Raw genomic sequence first — 20,525 nt, forward strand, 5'->3', positions numbered from 1 at the left:
ATATATCTGTGGGACACTTTGTATGTGAATGCAGTGCCGCATTGAGACTTTTCAGCCTGTTGAGAGCATTCTTGCTAATGATAGGAAAATCTCATATCAGAAATGACCTCTGGAGGTCACTTGATCCAAACTCCTGCTCAAAGCAGGCCCAGCTTTCAAGTTAGGTCAGGTTTATTGGCACCTTTTTCAGTTGGAAAAGTTTCCATCTCTAAAGGATGAGGATTCAGCCACCTCTTTCTACCATGTTCCAGTGCTCAGTTTTCCCAGGCTTTGTGAATAATGTTTCCTGTATCCTGTCATAATATCTATCCATTGTTCCAGCTTGTGGATATTCCTGTCAATCTTTAGCAGTGCTCTTCCTGGAAGTCTTGTTCTGTCTTCTGTAAATTTCCTTCTCCCTTCAGCTATTTCTTGTCTCCAGGCTAGGTGAAACTGACTCCTCCTTGTAGGTATGGGCTCTAGCATCCCAGCTATTTTAATAATTTTTTTCTTTTCTCCTGCAGTTACTCAAATTCTCAATGGCTTTCTTGTCCTGAGATCCCAAAGCTGGACACAATACTCCAGATGCAGCTTCACAGTGATGAGGGAAGCAGTAACTTCCCTTGACTTGCTGGCTGCACTATTGCTATTGTCAACCCAGTATAAGGTTGGCTTTCTTTGGACACTCCTAACTCCCTTCCCTTGTTGTGGGAACCCCAGGTCCTTTCTGCAGAGCTGCTCTGTAGCCAGTAGACCCCAGCCTGTACAGATGCACAGTCAGCCCCATTTCTCCCTCTTTTCACAGCCCTCCTGTGTGGTGGCCCTACCCTCCAGCTCATGAGCTTGCTCAGTTTGCACTGATCTGTTGTCAAGCTTGCTGAAGGCATTAAATGTTATCAGCCCCAAGGAATGGTGGTTGCAGTGGGCTGCTGCTGACATCTTTGAGCTTCTGAGCACTATCAATTGAGCATACAAGGGTAATGCTACCAGAAAGGAGACCTGTAACCAAAAAAGTTTTTGGTAAAACCTAAAGGCTTTTGACTCTTGAATCTTAGTACTGTTTTGGTGTCTTCATTGCTGTTGTCTTCCATACACACAAAACAAGGAGATGATATAGATGATACAGCATGATTGATTTGTTTTTAGCAGAGTGACTTATTGCATATGAGATGGGTATCCCCCTAACCTGGAGAGAAGAGATGAGTGCATTTAGTGTGCACTGTTTCTTGTATTGATTTCAATCTGCCTGATTGTTCTTTGTTTTGTTGCAGGGCAACACTGGTAGCAGAGCTAGTTCAAAGGGCTGAAGCCATGTTGCAAGATAAAGTGAAGGATGAGGATGTTAATAATGACAAACTGCTGGAAGAGGTGTGCACTCATCTGTATGAGGAAGGGGCCCAGGCACTCATCAAAGGCAGAGAGTAAGGAGGAAAAGTTATTTAAACATGTTATATTTAAACATAAACATCCTATCTCTTCTTACTGCAGAATCTATAAGCCTAATTTAGCCTGACCTCATGCTCAGGTTCTGGTAATTATAAACCCTCTGCTCTTCTTATGGTGAGTGTCTGCTGTGCTCCAGCCAGTTAATACTGTGTTTGTAGAAAGGAATAAAGGTGCTGTGTGTCCCTCTGCTCCAAACAGACATCCGCTGCAGCTATTGTATTTCTCCTCTTTGGAAAATTGATATTGCAGCTTAGTTGCTTGTAATTACCCTTTCCTTGTCTTATTCTTTTAGTCTGATTTATTGCATTGCTACATAATGAACCTCTGAGTGTTGTCCAAGAACCTAGACTAACCCTGTGGCACACTTTCTTCCTTTTCTTGTAGATTTTGCAAAACAAAAGGTCCTGAGGCAGTAAGAGTGTTGTTGCCAGAAGAGACATCTGCAGCAGTATGTATTTTCCCTAAAACTCATTAAAAGCCTTGACCTTAAGTCTGGATCATTACCATTTTTCCATCGCTGCTTCACTTATCCCTTAATAGATCAGGTAAAGAAAATCTATTGATGCCCTCGTGGGAGGACTGAGTGATAGCTAAGAAGAGTCACTTCTACTGGGCTGCCTTGCATATTGTGGGTAAAGTGATACTCCAGCTCAGAGCTTACTAATGAGGCTAGAATGTTATAGAAATTGCATTTATTTTGCAATGATAATGCATTTGTTTTAGCATCAACTTCTTGTAGAAGTTGATGAGGTTTTCGGAAAATCAAAATGGCTCAGTTGTATTGCTCAAACCAGCTGTTTCCATAGAGGTGGTGGTGTTCAGTTTAATTGTTCCATGCCAAAATTAAGCTTTTTCCTCTAGACTTCCTTCTGAATTTTCACTGACTGCAGTGCTGTGGCTGATAGTAAATCTCCAATGATTTGTTATCCTCCCTGTAAAGGTTTTAAGTAGTGCAGAAAACATTGCGGTGGAGCTGGCTACCGAGAGAGCCTGTGGCTGGCTCTCTGCCAACATTGCAGGTGAGTGTTTTTACCTTGAGCTGGAGCTTCTAACCTGTGCATTGTGCTGTTTTTTTCTGAGATCAAGGGACAGACAGTGTTATAAAGTACTTGGTCCTATTCATTTTTTGGGTTTTTTTTTTTTAGTGGAAAGTATGCGGTTGCTCTGTTCCTCCTTGTTTAGGAAGAATAGAAATTATTTCTAGCTCTAAGAACCTTCTTTGGGGATCTTTTGGGCTTGGCCCATGGTAGTCATTTTTAGTTATGGAGTCTTGTAGGATGATGAGAGTAAATGCTGTGGAAATGCTTCTGGAAATGTCATCTAGGCTGAAGTTGTCTTAGCACTTCCAGTGAGTACAGACAACTGCTCTCTCAAACCATCTTATGGTCACATCTACAGAGTGCTTCTGAAATCTCCTGTAAAACAAACACTTCTTGGACTGGGTGCATTTTCTGCAGGCTGAAGGCAAATGTAGTCTTTTTATTCTGTAATACTGCACTGGCAACTCTTCAGAAGCTCTGAAAACCCATTTTTTCAAGAGGTTGGGCCAAAAGCCTGGGGAGGAATGTCCAAGTACCATTTGCAGCCACAGGAGTTTAGTGTTTTGGATGCTGATCAAAATGTATTTTGGTAGAAGACATATGGTTTTTATGGGCACAGTGGTTGAACTAGCATGATCACACTGAATCAGCTTTCTACTTTGGCATTGCCTTCTGTCTTAGCTACTGTGTTTGTTAAACCCATGGAAATACTTTTATGGGAAGTGAGATGAGTTGCCAGTTGTACCTGGTAGTGATGGGTGGCTGTCTTCTACAGCTGTGGATTAGTACATCCTCTCCAGATTTGCCTCTGCACATTAAATATAGTAGGAGCTCAGAGAGAGGGGTTGAAAATGTACACTGTGGCCCTTGGAATGAAAGGCTAAGAGTGTTTGGAAATGATTCTCTGCTTCAGTGGAGACAAAAACTGAAGCAGACAGGATTTGTTCTGTTCTCTATAGCACTCATCAAAAGGGAAGTGAAGGCAACCTTCAACAGAATGCTGAAAGTCCCAGGATTTCCATTGCCAGGCGAGGATGCTCTTGAGTTGAGAAGGGACTGTCCTCCAGGCTGTCAGCACTGTGCTCCATTTCCCTCCCAGATCATCAATGAGATTAAGGTACATGGTATTCACTTCCTGGCTTGCCTTTCTGTTTTTCACATTGGTGCTTTTGTGGTTTGTTTTTGTTGCTGTTTTGTGGGGTTTTCTTTGATTGTTTGGTGGTTTTTTTTAAGAGAATGTTCTGGTTCTGAGGAGGTGGCTGTGGGGAGTGCTTGGGAAGCATCATAAAAAGTTCTCAGGTTTTTTCCAACCCCTGCTTGCTGTGTCTAGATCAGAGTTCCCTGCTAGGAGTGCTGTCTCAAGTACAGGATTTCTGGTAGCATGGCAGTGTGGCCTTTTTGATATGAGTAGGATGGAAACCACAGTGCAGACCCCATGGTATTGTGTGCAATTTCACAATCGTTTAACATATGCATCCCATAAGGAAAAGAATTCTGAACTCCTCTCCTTTTACTGTTGCGTGTTCTGACTGTATTTTTTGCAGCTGTTTGTCTGCTTGACAGACAAGTAATGCTGGTTATCACTGTCATTGCTTTCCAGCAGTTGTGTGAAAATGAGTTCACATCCTTTAATGCTTTCTTGCTTGTGCTAAAAAAAGGAAGGTAATTTGTATGAGGAAACCTCTGGGTTGGCACTGCAGCTTCCCTGGCAATGTAAGAGGGGTCTGGATTTCTGTAGCACTTCTACCCTGCACTGCTTGCTGTACTGTGAAATTTGTTTAGAGCTTTCAATGCTAGTACTTTTAAGAAATATGAATTTGTTGCCATCATTGAGTTTTACTTCGTAACATTACTGAGAACTGTGCTAGAAAATGAGATCTTGGTAAGGCTGTGGAAAATCAGCTTTACTCTGTCTTATGAAATGTATCTATACTAATTTAGGTTCTGGTTTTAATGAGGACCCAAGAACTGTTTATGAACTGCTCTGTCACAGGTCTAAGGATCTGTTTGTGGAAGAGCAGGATACTAATGTGTGTGTTACTGTTGTCTTTCTCATCAAGGATGTTCTCTGTGTTGCTGTGGGCCCACGGGAGGAGGGTGAAGTGGTTGACTGCGTGTGGCTGGAGTGCTTGCTGGGAAGGTTGAGTCAGACACTTCGATGCAGAAAGGTAAAAGATGTAAAAAAGCAGCATAAACTCCCTTTGAATCCCTTTGGGCTGTCTTGATACCTGTAAAAATTTAATTTCTTTGCCTCACAGTTGAGTTCAGTTGAGAGGTTTTTATTTGAGCTCAAATGTGGCAATGTTGCACTGCATTTTTTTAGACTGTGTAGATCTGCTTGTTACTTCAGTTTGTGAATCCCCTTTTCATATATGACCATTTTGTCTTTCAGTCTTTAGTGGCCTCCTCATTACAGCTCTGTGCTTCTTGATGTAAATTGCCTGCTCTTCTTGGATATTTTTTATCCCTTGTGAAGCCCTGTTTTGTCCAGTCAGCTTTATGGGGAAAAAAATATAACTATATTACTTTTTTTTGTGTTTTCCAGTTTGTATGTCCCACATCGGAACAGCAGCTGGCCAAGTGCACGGTTGAGTTGGCATCTTTGCTGGGTAAGTTATGATAAGCTATTTAAGACTGAAATCTGTTATTAGAGTTCTCTTAGATCCTTGAGGTCAGAGATATAAGTGTTAAGAGCTCATGGATATTTAATTCTCTTTAGTGCCACTGAGTCTGAAGATTTTTTTCTGTCAGTTTGGGTGGTTACTCTTATTCCCATTTACATTCTGCAAAACAGAGTTGTTCAGTGACTAACCATCCCTGTGATCTGTTTCACATCTGTTGTTTTTTATTTATTGACACCTTCAGTTAAATATGGGTATGTTTTCCAGTATTTCTGCCTCTGAAAAATTGTGGTAGAGTTTGGGCTTTTTTCACTAAAAGTAAGGGCCTTTTCCATTAAATTATGTTTTTATGAATTTTTTTAGGGAAGGAATGGAAGTAATTTTTTTTTTTTTTGTATTATGACTCCTGTGAACATTTTCAGTCTGTTTTTTTCTCTTGCTCTGATGTGTAAACACAGTTTTTCTCTGAGCAGGAGCTTGTGATCTCAACACAGGTGTGTTCTTCATGGGCAGCCTTCTAATTTTGTGGGTTTAGAATCATCTTTAGAAGTTTTATACATAATTTGTCTTTCCAGAAGGCAGGTCACATCTGAATATTGTGAAATTTATTCTGGGAGCAGCAGTGTCAACCTGTCCCATTCCATTAGACTGTACCAAGGAAGAACTGGTATCTTCCTTCTGTTTATGTTCATTTGCAGTTAAACACTGTTCAGTTTTGCTTTCACTTGTGTGAAGTCATGTAAATCTGCCTATAGTCTAAACTATGGACAACTGTTCAGTCTGTCTATAGACTTAAATGTTTAACTATGCCACTCTTCTCTCCTTTGCAGTAACACCTAGGTTCTCTTTGACTAAATATTAGGCTGACTTTCAGGACTTGGGGCTATATTCCAACCAATTGGTGTTCTTTGTCTGAGGAATAGAAATCTCTTCCTATGTCATTCTGTCTGTATAGTTTCAAAGGTCATAATTTTGAAATATTGAGCTAATATTTCCAAACTCCATTCCTCTGAGGTTCACTGGTTTCTTCTCCCTAATTGTGCTGCTGAACCAAGATGATGACTAGAAAAGGAAATAATGCAGCTATAGGAGTTCATTTTTCCTCCTCCTCTTAGTTTCAGATCGTGTTCCTCTGAGTCTTGGGATCAAATCCCCAGAGAAGAGCCCTGAGAGGCTGCCTGTAAAGAACAGTCCCACCTATGGCCTCCTAAAGCTGCTGTTCTCCATCTGGAAGGAGGACTTTGGGACATCTGTGCCTGTGCAGCTGATCTTCAGCAAGAAGAACATGGGTTATCTTGCAGAAGCCAAGCAGCGGGAGGTAAAGCTCGTTCTGATGCGTGGGGCAGGCTGGGATTTGTGTAGGAATTCTGCCAGCCCACAGTGCTCACTGGGGCTCGTGTGACTGAGGCAGCAGGGTTTGGGCAGCGGATCAGCCTTGTTTCTGTGGGGCAGTGAAAGAGAGGGATGTGTACAGCTTGTCAGGGGTTGGTGCCTGCCTTGGGGGGCTCTCAGGAAGGCACAGTTTTGGTTAGGAGCCAATGGCAAAATGGCCCATTTGGCCTGGGATATTGCAAGGGCTGGACACGTGACTGTCATTGGTTGCATCCCTGTGCCTTTTATCAGCTTGCATTTCTGCATGTGTGTTGGTGTTACAAGCACCCCAACAAAAGCTGAAAATCACCCTATTTAATTGCAGGCTAAACCCAGCTTATTTCAGGAATTAAAGAAATAATTTTTCACACTGTTCTTGATCAGGCAGGAATTAAATTCTTGGTGTGTTTATAGATGGAGAATTTATAATACCATATACTTATTTTATGGTAGAAGAAAATCAATGTATGAACTGAAGGAATTGTGTTCATTCATTCTGGACATTACTCTTGCCCTCATTGTCACACGCAGATAGATAACTTGCTTGCTCCTTTTTCCCATGTTCTGATGCAAAAAGAAAAGTGTGAATTATACATGGATAAAGAAACAAACACACAATCCATTTCTTTTTGAGTTGTTGGTATTTTCTTCTCTTGTGCAGTGGGATTTGTTCCTTTTCCTTCTTCATGGTCTTATAGAACATGAACTAATGAGAACTAGAGAAATCCAGAGTTGCCTGCATATCCTCGAAGAGCTCCCTTGGCCCTCAGTAAGTATTAGATATGCACAGACAATAAATAAAATAAAAGGTAAAGCTATGTAAACAGAAAATCCTTGTATTTCTATTTAATATGGCTAAGGCCCATAACCTTCCCATCTGTTGTTCCTGCTTAATGCTAAGGAAGGACTGGTTTCCAACAAGCTTGTCTCTGTTGCTAGTGTTTGGCTGAAAGCTGTACTTGTGTGAATCCACCATTGCCCATGCAGTGGAAACATTTCCAAGAAAATTGTAAACCAGTGTGGAGACCAGCTGGCTCAGTTACCAGTTCTCAGTTCTAGCCTGAGTGTGCTTGCTGCTTTCCAGCTGAGTATGACTTGTTGGGAAGTGTCTTAACTGAGCAGTCTTGCACTTATATCCCTGTGCCTCCTACCACCAGAGTGTGAGAGCATTTGGAATGTTCTAGAGGAACCTCACTATTCTGGCCATAATCAAAATGTAGGAATCCACCCAAATGCCTTGCTAAAAATGGACAGTATTCCAAGGCTGAGCACTTGCAGGTTGGAGCACTTTTAACCATTTAAATTGTAGCACTGATCTTGTCTGAGAAGGGGTGTGGGCATCAGAGGGGAGACTGGGAATGTCTGCAGGCATTCATCATTGCAGTCAGTTCTGTAGTTCCTCTAGGTTTTTGCACTGGAAAACCATCAACATCTTTAACCTTGTTAAACATAAATTTTTCTTTATGGAAAAATTAAGTCAGTCTCTTTTGTTTCCATTACTAAGGGTTCTCTGGTTTGTGTCTGTTTGTTGCAGGATTTTGTAAAAGACCTGAAAAGGCTGTCCCGAGTATTTGTATCAGAACATCAGATGGAGGAGCACAGGACTAACCCTTGTGAGCTGACCAGACAATCTCTAGCTACTATGACCACACAAAGTTAGCAGAGGTGGACTCTGTGGACAAAAATTACTAGTGAAGATGCAAATGGAATTTTCAGTGTTTCTGAAAGGATTGGGAGCTCTTTGCTGGGAGCATACTGAAGCTAAGAGGGCACTTTGTGCAAAACCTGCATTGGGCTTTCTGTCATGGACATTTTGCCATGGTGACTCTGCTGAAGGATTCACATCAGCAAATGGATCTCCAAATCAAAAGTCTTTTAAGCACCTTGATTGTATCTCAGAGCAGCTGTTCTTTGGACTCAGAGACGCTTTTTGTATTTGTGCAGCAACAGCTGTGACCAAACCCAGGAATCAACTCAAGTTACTTTGTGATCAGAGAGATGGTTTCTTGGTGGCTGTCTCTTAACTCAGTGTGACTTCTCATGTTGTCTTTTAACAAAGCCTCTACAGTCAGAGGAAGGAAGAGGTGAACCTATATGACACAGAGATGTGCCTATATTTATTTTTCATTGTAAGCTCAGTGTTGAAGGTTTGATTTTAATTTTTTAAGACTGATTTTAGAAGTTAAACCATATTAAATAAATCCCCATGGCCATTGATGGCATTATTCTTAAAGGATGCTTAAGTGTTTTTTCCATCTCTTATTGGAAACAGAACTTGCAATTCCCAGGGTTTTTCATAGAAATAAGGAATAAAATATCTGTTTATATTTTTTACTGAAGACAGTATTTTTTAGACACTTTTATAGTTGTGAACATAAAATCTGGCCACTACTCACTGGTTTTTTATAATTTTTCTTGCCTTGAGTTTGGGTTTTTTCAGTCAGGAAGTGCTGCAGCAAGAGAGCAACAGCCTGGAAAAGCAGACAAAGTGAAGAAGCACTGTGATGTTCTCTGGAGAGTCGGTTTTGAAAGGGGCCCATTTCTTGGAGGACAGTGGGCATTTTCTGCCCTTACAGACAGATGGTCACACCAAGAGTGTGACCTCCTGTTCATTTCCTTCTTCCCAAGTATTTCCTTGAACTGAGGTTTGGGACAGGGATTGCTGGTGAGTAGCAGAATATGTTTAGGTGCTCATCAGCTGTCTCATGGGATTGCCTCCCCCTGCCCCAAAGCAGTGAGGACATTATTTCCTTTTGTCTGGGAGCGTCCTATTTCTGCAGCTTTTTCCAGAAAGCAAGTTCTGTGTTACTTAAGAACAGCCTCTGGACAAGGTGAAGCCCAGGGCTGTTTAGCTTGCTAATTAACTAACCTCTTCCCTGTACAAGGTGAGAAAAGGTAACATCTTGGAGTTAGTGATTGAAGCAAAACTACAGACAGGACTGATTGCGTAGAATTGTGGCTTCTGTTAAAATATGTGATACAGAAAGAGAAATCACAGAGGCACATTAGTGTCTGACCTATATTGTAATTTTTCTTGTCTTGTTCACTAAGCACTGTATTGAAAGATTTGGCAGGTTCCACCTGCATTCCTCTTTTTAGGGGCTTTTCTGATGTGAATGAAAGAGTCCCCAAAAGTAGGCGTGCTGCAATACAAATACAAATGGAGCAATTCAATACAAATTGAAGAGCAAGTACACCATATCATGCCATACCTGCTCCCTGAGGCTGAGTATTATGTGATGTTTTGCTGCAGATTTCATTTGAAATTGTTGCCATAATAAACATTATTAAGTGTCTTGTCTTGTGTTCAAGGTGTCAGTAGAGAATGTCTTGGTATTAGGCTGAAGAACAAAATGGGAACCTTGCCACAAAGCATGGGGCAGACAAAGTGCAGCACAGACCTCCCATCTGGCCTGTTGAACTTCTGCTGAAATAGAAATCTACTTTGCTATGTAAGGGAGGGCAGGGTGGTGAAAGGGGGAGAAGCTGGAATCCATAAGAGTTTAAAAAAAAGTGCTTTTGGTTCTGGCATGGATTTTATTTTATTTGGGTGTTATAAAACTATTTGCATAGCTACTATGGCCACAGCCATCTTCATGAACTCAGCATACTGGAATTATCCTTCTCTTTATTTAAAAGGTGACCAAGCCCCAGGAACACTTTCCCGTGACCAGAGAACACAGTTGTGCCCTATGGGGCTGGAGACACTTCTGCAGTGGGACCCAGCAGGTAAGAAACACCCCTGTTCCTGTGTTCTTATGACTTAATGCAGGGATGCTGGTTCTTGGGCATCCACAGTGCCAGGCACATTTGCTGTGTAAAACCAGATACCCCACTCTGTATCCAAGGCCCAGGGGCAGGTGTGCAGCACAGCTTTTCTGCCTGTGGACACCTGGCTGTGGGACCATGTGTGAGGACACGGCCCTGCAGCCCCCCTGGCTGGCGGCTTTCTCTCAGTGTGAGTCCCTCAGGGACTGTCCCTCTGTTCTGGGCACTGCTGCTGGTGCCAGAGGTGCTGCAGGCAGGAGAGCAGGAGCTCACTGAAAGCCAGCTCTGAGGGTGTGGCCTTTCTTCTGCCAGTCTTTCCTATTGCAAACTCAAAGGTCTCAAAAGAGAATTAGGAAAAATGGTGTTACATTAACATCCTTCTGAATGTGCTGATCTGGGGAGTTGTGTAACAGGACTCGGGAAGAAGCTTCACCCAACTTTTTTTTTTTTTTTAAATAACCAAACAAACCCCCCTTTGCTTGGAGAAAGCACTGTCACAGAACCCCACTTTAAGCAGTGACTGGCTTCTTGATTCCTGTGGCAAAAGTTCATATTCCATGCTCAGTCCTCAGCAGGTAAGTAGGAGACCTACGTCTGTTATCACAACCTTGCCTTTGTGTTGATTTTCTATCCAGCATAGTTCCATAGATGGGTATCTTAGCTGGAGCAAAATAAGGTGGGGCACATTTTCTTGTGTAGAAAATACCATTTATTGTGGATATGAAAATAGCAACCTTGATTTAGGAGCAGAGATGCAACCCTAGGTGGTACAATATAATTGGTTTGATCATCTGCTGCTCAGGAGTAACTTAAAGGAAATTGGTTTTAGCCTGTTGTAGAGAAACAAATTTGATATTTGCTGGGCCTTTGTTTCTTCCTTCCAAACAAACTGATGCCATACATTAGCAAGTACCAAAAAATGTTGTATTTGCAAAAGAAAACATTCATATAAATAGGCTTTTTAGTATCAATTGAAGACTGTATTAAAAAAAAGTTACATTAATTCAATACCGATAAAAATAAAACTTAGCTTTGATAGCATATAAAAACGCTTCAAACCAAGCATATATAAATAACTTAATTTGTAAACGTAGAAAAAAAATTTAAGTATATATAAAAATAAACATCTGATGCACTGTACAATAAGACACTATCCTTCATAGGCACTGGCATCATTGATCAACAGGAGTCCCCCAAGATGTTTTTCTTACAAAACCTGTTTTATCACTAGTGCCGTGTCCAAAATAAAAGGGAAAAAAAGCAAAGCGCTGAGCAAATCTGTAGTAGGTTGTATGAAGACCTCCCCTAATCTCCTCTGGAAAGCTACAGGAGCAGCACTGGGGACAGAGCCAATATCCCAGGCTGCTGGTTCTGCTCATTTTTCCGGGGGCTTTACTGTACTGCCTTGTCTGCTCTTCCTTCTGGGTTTCCACTGGAGGGAGGACATTGACACGTCTGGAAAGCTGTCATTTTGCTCAGTTGCAGAAAACTGTGACAGCTTACCCATTCTTCCTTGAGGGGCTTTGTAAGATGTGTGATGCTCAAAGTGAACCATGCTGTGACTCAGGCTTTTAGCAAAATGCTGCACCTCACCAAAAAAACCCCACTAATATATTGGTGTTAAGATTGTAGCCATGACTAGCCAAAGATGAAACAAAGCAAATTCGTAAGTGAAAGGTTTTGTTACCCTCCCTGATCTAGTTAAGGAGGAAGCCTTGGGCAGGTATGTATCAAAACTGCTATATTTTTAAGTATCAATTCAAAATAGCTATTGTCTTTTCATTTAAAACTTACTATATTAGTAACAGGAAGTAACATAGAAGCTGAGAGCCAAAATTACACCTGTCCAAAAATAGAGTAAAAGTAGATCTTGGCTCTTGAACTCAAAGGTGGGAAGTGCAGCTAACTTCACCATGTGCTGGGAAAATGCACCGTGTATTGAAAGTAACTGTTAAGATAGCAGGCACTGGCTGCAGTGGGGTGGATGCTTGAGTACACGTCTCACTTGACAAATTCAAAGTGCAAGAGCTTCCTGAACATTGTGGGCTTTTTTTAGCTAATGAAAGCATAACACAGCAGCTTTTATTGCTTAGATATATCTAAAGTGATTCTGTACTGTTGTGCTGAAGAATTAAATGAAGGTATTTAGGTATTTGAGGTGGTTGTGGTTTTGCTTAAATTTAGGAACATGTGACCCAGCTAGGGATTGTGTTGAACAAACGTGTAAAGCCTGACAGCAGCATTGTTGGACTAAGTGCCACAGAAGTCCCATGAGGTAATTGAATGGGAAGAGTCTGTATTTGCTACAGTGAGACAGCCGGTCACATTATGAACAAAGAAGTGTGGTAAGACTATGACCAGGCTATATTTTCAGATCCTAATGCATTTGGGTGCAAGTGTAGAAGGGCTGATGGGCAAAGCCATTATGGAAAAGTGTTGGAGCTACTCTTACTTGCAGGACTTAAATTCTAGGAACAAGCTGATTACTGAGTACTAACCTATCTGTGACAGTGTCAGAGTGGTTTGGTTTCTTTGTTTCAAAGCACCTGATTCTGCAGTACAGTAAAACTGTGTCCTGAGGTATGGTGGTGCCCACTGATGCTGCATAGTGTAGTGGCAATCTGAAACACCTTACACTGGCTGCAAGCAGTCAGCAAATTCATGAAAAAATCTATCCAGGGTGTAGATGACTAGTGAATATTGCACTGCTTTGACTTCCCTCTTCAAGGGGAAGGGAGCAGGCAGCCAGCTAAGATAAATGATTTATCTACACAGTCAGGAATTCTACATTTGGTTCTTATCCATCATTAGAATGTGGCTTTGCAGCTCTGCTTAAGAGCTTGTAAAAGGTCTCAAGCCATACAGATACCGCTTCCAGCCTAAACTTACTTAAAGAAAGTTGATCTCTGAAGCTGCTTGGAAACAGGAGTTAAGTAATATGCTCTATGATTCTGGCTATTGTAAAGTAAGGTCTCTTCCTCTGCTCTTTATAGAGCAGTACACCTTTCTTCTCTTCCATGGAGGTTTTCCACTGCTGTTTCCAGGAGGAGAGGTTCCCCACTAAACTTGCTGCATTTCTTAGAAGTGGTGTTGGCTAAAGCAAATGATCCTTTTCTCTAACTGCACTTCCATATAGTCCAGCAGTAGCAGCCAGGCTCCTAAAGTGAGGCCTGGTGGTGGCTGCCTCAGGAGGCAGCATTTTCCATGGCACTTTCTGACAGTGGTGTGTCCCTGTGAGCTCTCAGGGGCTCTTCAGTGCCCGCAGGTGCAGCAGCACTAAGCAGTGAGCAGATGAGCCAGCTGAGCGATCACCAGGGGCTGCCGCTTCACCACGGAGCTCAGGAGCCTGGCGGGGATGGCCGGGGCACCAAGGTCCACCTGCAGGGAGTAGAGGAAAGGCTGCAGCTTGGAGTCTGTACCTGCCTTAAACAGAACATTTCTCCAGTCTGGAACAGCTCTGATCTGGGCACAAAAGTAGTTAACAGCCAAATGCCATCATTACTGTGTGGTTTGTATCTTTTTCTTCCCGACACTCTACAGACTTTCAAAACTTTGCTATTTGATGTTGCTTCTAGCAGGTATGACCCACATTGCTTTTGAGTTTGAGCTTGGATTAAAGTTTACTAGTTTGAGACACAAAGTGTTACTGAAAATGTATATGCATACACTAAAGGGCAATATAAAATGCATATAAAATTTTAAAACACATATATGCATTTCACCTATGCATTGTAAAATCCATGTGCTAATTAATGATATTTTAAAAAATGTTTCTTAAGTTTTAAATAGGTGAGTTTAAAGGACTAATGGAATTTATCGCTACATAAGCATTTAAATAAATTTTATACATTAAAACATGCTCTTCTGGACATTTTTAAATACTTAGTACCCCTGCCTCGAAGTGAGCCTACTTTTCAAATAAGTCTAAAAAATAGATAATAGATACAAAAGAGAAGTCAAGATTAGGATTCCAGTTAAGAATAAGAAAATTATGATCTTATCAAGTGTGAAGAATTAAAGACTTTGGTTAGAAAAATGCACCAAATATTTTCAGGGATTTTGAAAATAGTATAACCCAAGGTGGACTTCCTGTGTCCACAGCAAGGTGCAAATGCAAACAAGACTCCCCATATTGGCTCTCCACATGAGCACAGCATATACTAAAATTGCTAATAAACCTTTACAGAAGACCTTGATATCCAAGGAAGCAGCATTGAATGCTGTAAAAGCTTGGGAATGTGTTCTGAAACACAATCCTAGTAAGAGTCTCTGCATTGAGAAGTGTGAAAGAGGTGACTTTGTGGTCACTTCATAAGGTGCATGGACCATAACATAATGATTGTGGTTTTTGTTGCTTACCAGCTCTTAAGTGTTCTGCTATGTAAGAGCTTTTTGCATTCAAAGTTGGACATAAAGAAAAATCCTTACCTGTGCCATGTAAATAACTCTGGTGATCTCTCTTCCATTCACTATGTCAGGTTCCAGTATCCAAGCACTTGGCAAAATCTCCCCTCTCACTGCTTCTTTACAAGGCTGAGGCATGGATGCATCATAGACAGACTGAATAGCCAGAACAGACAAGTTCTCCTGCACATAGACAAGGTGTAAAGATGACAATTTGAAAAGTATAGCAATGTTTTCTTTGTTTGCCACGAGGCATATTTCTCACATTGCTTACTTAACATGAAAAATTACTACTCTCTTATCTATTAAATGTTTTTGTCAAAATCCTGTGTGTTTGCAACCAGAGTATACTGTGTGACACTTGTGTTACTCTCTGATGGGCCTTGGTTGGCAATTGCCAGCCCTCTTGTCATTCACAAGAGGGTTTTACACATAATTCACTTGTGTGATACTGGCATGTCTTTCCTTCCTGCTACACTGGCACCCCTGCAGATATGGAGATTGACTTCTTTCTTTCCTTTTTCCTTGAACCAGGATATCAGAACAACTCCTCTGTGTTGCAGACAGAATGTTCACTTTACCTCTTTGGCTTCTGCAGTAATGCAGCAGAAATCCCGGGGCTGCTTTAGGTAACATAGGGAGGTGTCAGTCACTAAATATACTGGGGGAAAAAAAATAAGGAAGGGGAATTAGACTTTGACGACTTCAACTTGTCACAATTTTCCCCACACCTTACATGGTCATACATATTTTATTTTGACTTGCTGCCTGGGAGCATAGCTCTAATTCATATGCTGTAATACATATTTAAAATGCTTTTTCAAGCTACTTCAGGTTTATCTTTACTTTCAAACCACTGTCTCTAGCTGCACTTCACAGCAAGATGTGTTTAATATCAGCTTTGGAAAAGTCTTGCAAAGCTGAAGCTCCCATATTAAATAATGAAATTGTTTATTTACACCTAAAAAAATGGAATAAGAAGCCTTTAACTTTCTTCCTGGCTGCCTACATCCAGCCAGGATGGTGCTGGTGATTGTCATGTGCTATGTGTGAGGATACTCACCCAGGTGGATGTGGCTGGTTACCTTCTTGTGTATTCGAGCTGTATTGATAGAGCTGTCATAGAGATGCCTCTTGCCAGGATCTCTCACCAGTCCCCACACAAAGGGAAGAGGCCTTTCTATCACTCCTGCTCCCAGAAATCCATGCCTTGTTGCTGAAGGGAAGACTTTGTAGTACACCTGCACCTCTTTTTCTGTACACTGGTATCTGTCAAAGGCAAACAAAAGGTATTTGCCCTCAAGAGGGCCAGGTGCAGAGAAAGGCCTCCCCTGGCACAGACCTGCCATAAACTTACTTCCACCCAGCTGCTGCTTGGCACGTGTAGAGGTTCCTCAGGTTCTGAGAGCATGCTGCCATTACCTTAGAAAACAATGACAAATGACACCAGCTTCACTCAAACATTCCAGCTAACACCCCACACTCTCTTCTGCACCACATGGCTGCAGCCTGGCTTACTTTCACCCATCCTTCAAAATTGTTCAGTGTGTGTGTCTGTACCTGACAAATAGGTAACTGTTTGTGATGTAGGACAAGACCTGTCCCACCCATTTTTGCTACAACTTCCAGAAGGAATAAGTGAAAGCTCTGCTTTTACTTACCTCAGTGGTAGCATTAGCCAGGATATGTTTGGATAAATCTTGGTATCCTTTTGTTGAAGAGGAGTTGACAGAAATAGTTAATCCATGAGTGAACCTACAGCTGGTGCCATTTGAAGGAAGAGGTGGCTGAATTCTGCTGGCTTCTGCGGGAAATAGAAAAGCCAGAGAGGTAATAAAAAAATTAAAATGTAACCCAAACACTCTTCTTAAATTGTAGGGGCTTAAACTCTCCACTGGAACCCCCAATCTATCTGATCCTAATGAAGGAGTGATAACATCCTTTGCCTAGACATTCTGTGTGTTGGTAATTACACTACAGTTATATTTGTCAATTTTAACAGTTATTGACACATAAAGGAAAAATAGCTTAACTCTTGAGGCTAAAAATAAGAATTTGCTTTTACAATTCTATACTCATTACAGATTTGGGCCCTACACCCCTTGCTTCCTTCCTTCATTCAAAATATTATCCTCATATTATCTGAAAAAGCTGTACTTTGATGTTACCACATCAAAAGACCGGCTTCAGAGGAAGCAAATCACCATTTAATATTTAAAGAAATTCTAAGCAAGCTCTGGCTAGTGGTTGGTGATATTTTTCTGAATTCCTGTAAAGGTAGGGATGTCCTTGCAATATCCAGATTCAAATTGATTTGTATAAATGACAAATTTCATTAGGCTCTGGGATGCTACTCAAAAGAAGCAAATGTATGTTTTACTTACCAAATGTTGAATCCTTAGGCAATTGCTGTAATGTATAAAGCTGACTATTTCTAACAGCTGAGCGACCTCGTGTATCCCTTGTAACCAAAGTGTTTCCAGAAGAAACCTGATTTAAGAAAGTGCAGAAGTGGGAATGTTCATTTGAAGTGGGAAAAATAATTTGTGTTACATAGGCAGTGGAATATTAGTAGCAAATCTACCTTACAAGGCTGGAAGCTTCTCTTTATCATAAGGCAACCCCTTTGCCTTTCCCCTAGTTATGAAATGATACTTTAACTTGGGAAATTTAGCAAAACAAGTGTAAGGAACTAGCATGGGTGCATACTGCAGAAGTGACTTCAGGAAAGTCCATTTTCACACATGGAAACTCAAGTCAATGCATGTATCACTGAGGGAGTCACTCAGAATATCAGATGCTATCAGATTTATCACAAGAAAAGGCCTGCTATTTCTAAAACATTTGACAGATTTCTGACAGTTACATAGGCAGCAGTAACTATATGATTTTTCATCCATGAATTACAAAAAAAACTCCCCGCAAAATAAGTGTCACTGACCTTTGCAATTACATTACAAAGTGCTCCCTCACCCCATGTCACTCCTCTATGTACTGGTACTGCAAACTTGTCCTGCTTCATAGCTGTGACAGAATTCAAATAATCTCAAAAACCATCTCTGTTCCTACACTATACCTCTGTGCTTGAAGCACCAGGGGACATCAGTCTCACCCAGCAGTGGTTTCTCACCTGCCCTTCCTGGCTGCTGAAGTTACTTGTGGTGTATGTGGCAGTATTACTGCTGTTGTAACCAGATGTTGGGCCAGAGGACAGGCTGAGGCTGGAGTCTGTACATAAAGTGCTCGTACTTGCAAGAGTCTTCAGTCTTGCTTCTTCCTGTAATAGGAATCACAGTATTGCAAACGAAACAAAACAAAACAACACCAAAAAACCCCAGCACTGAAAGTTGAAAGAGGAATCTAAAGAAATCCAGTTTCTTCCAAGAAGTGTTGACACAAACTTGCCATACAGAAAGCATTAAATAAGCAGGTTTGTTTGAAAGCCTAGGATCATATAAACCATAGAGTAAATGACCCTGTAGAACTTGGCAGTCTGGGAAAACGCAGCTTTTGCTGTTTTCTTCGCATATGAGAGTTCAGACTATCAAACTAATGCTAGGATGCTCTTAAGAGGAGGAAGGTTTATAGAAAGATATCTTTTCAGTCCCATTTGTTGCTCTTTGTCTACTTCTCAAGCCCCTGACTTAACTTGCTGATCAAATACAGTTGTGAAAGACTGAAGATTTTACTTTACCAGTGCAACTACTCAATGCTAGAAGACCAAGTAAAAATTACATACAAAGAAAATCCTGAGAACTTCAAGACTATGTATACTTTAAATATAATGCTCACCTTCTGTAACTGAGAAAATATTTGTTCCCGTATCCGCCTTTTTTCTTGCTCTGCTCTTTCCCTCAGTTTCTCCCTAGCTCTTGCAATTTCAGTTTTGGTTTCCTCTCGTGCCCTTTGGTAGTCTCGGAGCAGCAGTTCAATGTCTGAAGGGTGCTGAATGCCTTTTCTTTTTGGTTCTTGAACTCTGTAAGGATGGACAAGTAATGGGAAACACACATAATTACTTGAAATACCATGAGAAAATCATATTTCAATTCAGAACAGGAAAACCTGCCAGAAAAGCAATTAAACCCCACCACATTAGCCTCCAAAAAGCTTTTCTTTGCTCACTAAAGGCTAAGGAGACATAAGCCTTGGAAAATTACTCAGATTGCAATCCAATTACTACTGAGATTACTACAGTGGTTTCCTAACCAGGTCTCCATATGATATAAGGTTATGGCTTTGGCATATCACATGCAAGATTATTGTGTTGGGAAAATAACTGTCTCCTGACCACAAAGGAAGCAAAACATTTAGGGAATATTGTGGGAAACGAGAAACTGAAATTTTAACAAGTGAAGTGTTGCAGAGTTTTTTTGATATTTAAAATTAAACTGAACTCTGTGGCTTCTAAGTTAGTGAAGGAGTGTTCTGGTTCCTGCCAGGGCTAATTTTGCTGGGAGGGGGCATGGCCAGGACGCAGAGGTTATTCTGTACCACCTCACAGCATTGCTGTGGTAGGGGAAAGGCACTCTTCTGGCAGAAGGGGTTCAGCTGAGATGTGGCAGAGGGAGCCATCCCATATTGTCTATTGTCAGGGGGCTTTTGGTTTGAATAATTTCTTTTCTGACATATTTTGTTATTAATGCTGTTGCTGTTACTGCTCTTTTTCTTATCTCATTGGTGTTTCCAGTAAATTGTTCTTATCTCAACCCATGATCTTTACCTTTCCTACCTCCAGTTGGAGGGGAAGGGGAAGCAGCACTGATTTTAGCAGAAGTACTAAATTGGAGAATACCAGTTTAGTACTAAATCACAGCAAGATTGGTCTCTAATCAGTCCAGAGAGAATATTTGGCTGTCCGCATCCATCATACACATATAATAAATTAGACACTTGTTATGGACTGAAATAAAACTAGATCCAAGATTTTAATGAATGTTTTCTAAAATCAGGCATGTGTTTTTCCTGAAAGCATTTTCTAGCCCAAAGGTGAATGCAGCCACACTGAGAAGAATTCTGCCCCTGAAGTCTCAGATGTCAGCAAGAACCATTAATGTGCACCCATTGTGAACACTGTTCATGAGCAGCAGGACTAAAGAGAGGTTTCCAATGCCCCACCTGGTGTTTTCCACCACATCTCTTCTCAGCTGTTGCAGATATTCTCGGCGTCTGCTGGGGAGATCTGGATCCCTCTGACTTGCATCCAGAGTCTGGGACAGACTCAAATGCTTCAGGGGGCTCAGGCTTCGGCTTCTTTGGTATCTTTGGAGCCTTTTTACTCTTTCCTTCCTCAAAGTTTCAATAGTTCTCATGTGTCTGTTAGGGAAATGTGATTAGAGTGACAAATCACCCTGCAAAGTTACATTTTCTGATTTTTTAAAGCACTTAAGTATTAGGTAGATTTTTATAGGAATCTAATACCCTCTAATACCTTTTTGTCTACATGCTGAGAGATGATGTAGAAATTCTAAAATGCCACTGCTTTTCTGACAGCAGGAAATGTAAGAGAGTGTTGTGATTACTGCTGGTAACAACTGAGAGGAAAATTGTGAATGAAGACTGATGTAGCTGCTTCAAAATTTTTGTTGCAACATTCTCCCAAATGTTCTACAATCACAAGAATCAAGTATCTTGTTTTTTTAAAGAATTATTTTGTATATTTATGGGGGGTTAAAATTATTTTTGTTTATTCATACAGCATCATTTGTTCACAGAAGCATGAATGGGATATTTCCATAAATAGGATACATCAATCATTTTTACATTGCAATAAATCAATTAAATATATTCCCACATCACCAGGTACACAGGATAACTCTTGTGGCTGCTAGAAATTTTAAGAGTGAGGTAACACTAGATTTGAATTGCACCAAATCACTTTTCCTTGTGTTCTTGGAGT

The 20,525-nt window shown here is 41.0% G+C and overlaps 2 protein-coding genes across 2 annotated transcripts in view; one reads left to right on the plus strand and one right to left on the minus strand.

The window, feature by feature from the left end:
* The window catches only part of CDAN1 (codanin 1), a 31,875-nt gene extending 22,117 nt beyond the window's left edge, over positions 1 to 9,758 (plus strand). The window contains exons 20-28 of the mRNA XM_071427286.1: positions 1,251 to 1,400; positions 1,810 to 1,873; positions 2,366 to 2,444; positions 3,425 to 3,582; positions 4,526 to 4,633; positions 5,011 to 5,074; positions 6,202 to 6,404; positions 7,119 to 7,226; positions 7,992 to 9,758. Coding sequence (XP_071283387.1) covers positions 1,251 to 1,400; positions 1,810 to 1,873; positions 2,366 to 2,444; positions 3,425 to 3,582; positions 4,526 to 4,633; positions 5,011 to 5,074; positions 6,202 to 6,404; positions 7,119 to 7,226; positions 7,992 to 8,117 — 1,060 coding nt within the window. The 3' untranslated portion in view covers positions 8,118 to 9,758. The remainder of the gene's footprint in view (positions 1 to 1,250; positions 1,401 to 1,809; positions 1,874 to 2,365; positions 2,445 to 3,424; positions 3,583 to 4,525; positions 4,634 to 5,010; positions 5,075 to 6,201; positions 6,405 to 7,118; positions 7,227 to 7,991) is intronic.
* A 1,377-nt stretch (positions 9,759 to 11,135) lies between these two features.
* STARD9 (StAR related lipid transfer domain containing 9) overlaps positions 11,136 to 20,525 on the minus strand; it is a 93,959-nt gene continuing 84,569 nt past the window's right edge. The window contains exons 25-34 of the mRNA XM_071427282.1: positions 19,745 to 19,942; positions 18,422 to 18,605; positions 17,760 to 17,906; positions 17,014 to 17,119; positions 16,291 to 16,433; positions 15,987 to 16,051; positions 15,693 to 15,898; positions 15,211 to 15,290; positions 14,654 to 14,812; positions 11,136 to 13,603 (exon numbers count right to left, since the gene is read on the minus strand). Of these exons, the coding sequence (XP_071283383.1) occupies positions 13,502 to 13,603; positions 14,654 to 14,812; positions 15,211 to 15,290; positions 15,693 to 15,898; positions 15,987 to 16,051; positions 16,291 to 16,433; positions 17,014 to 17,119; positions 17,760 to 17,906; positions 18,422 to 18,605; positions 19,745 to 19,942 (1,390 nt within the window). The 3' untranslated portion in view covers positions 11,136 to 13,501. The remainder of the gene's footprint in view (positions 13,604 to 14,653; positions 14,813 to 15,210; positions 15,291 to 15,692; positions 15,899 to 15,986; positions 16,052 to 16,290; positions 16,434 to 17,013; positions 17,120 to 17,759; positions 17,907 to 18,421; positions 18,606 to 19,744; positions 19,943 to 20,525) is intronic.

Source organism: Agelaius tricolor, unplaced genomic scaffold, assembly GCF_023055355.1.
Source record: "Agelaius tricolor isolate 1412-34295 unplaced genomic scaffold, bAgeTri1.0.p SCAF_5, whole genome shotgun sequence".
Lineage (NCBI taxonomy): Eukaryota > Metazoa > Chordata > Aves > Passeriformes > Icteridae > Agelaius > Agelaius tricolor.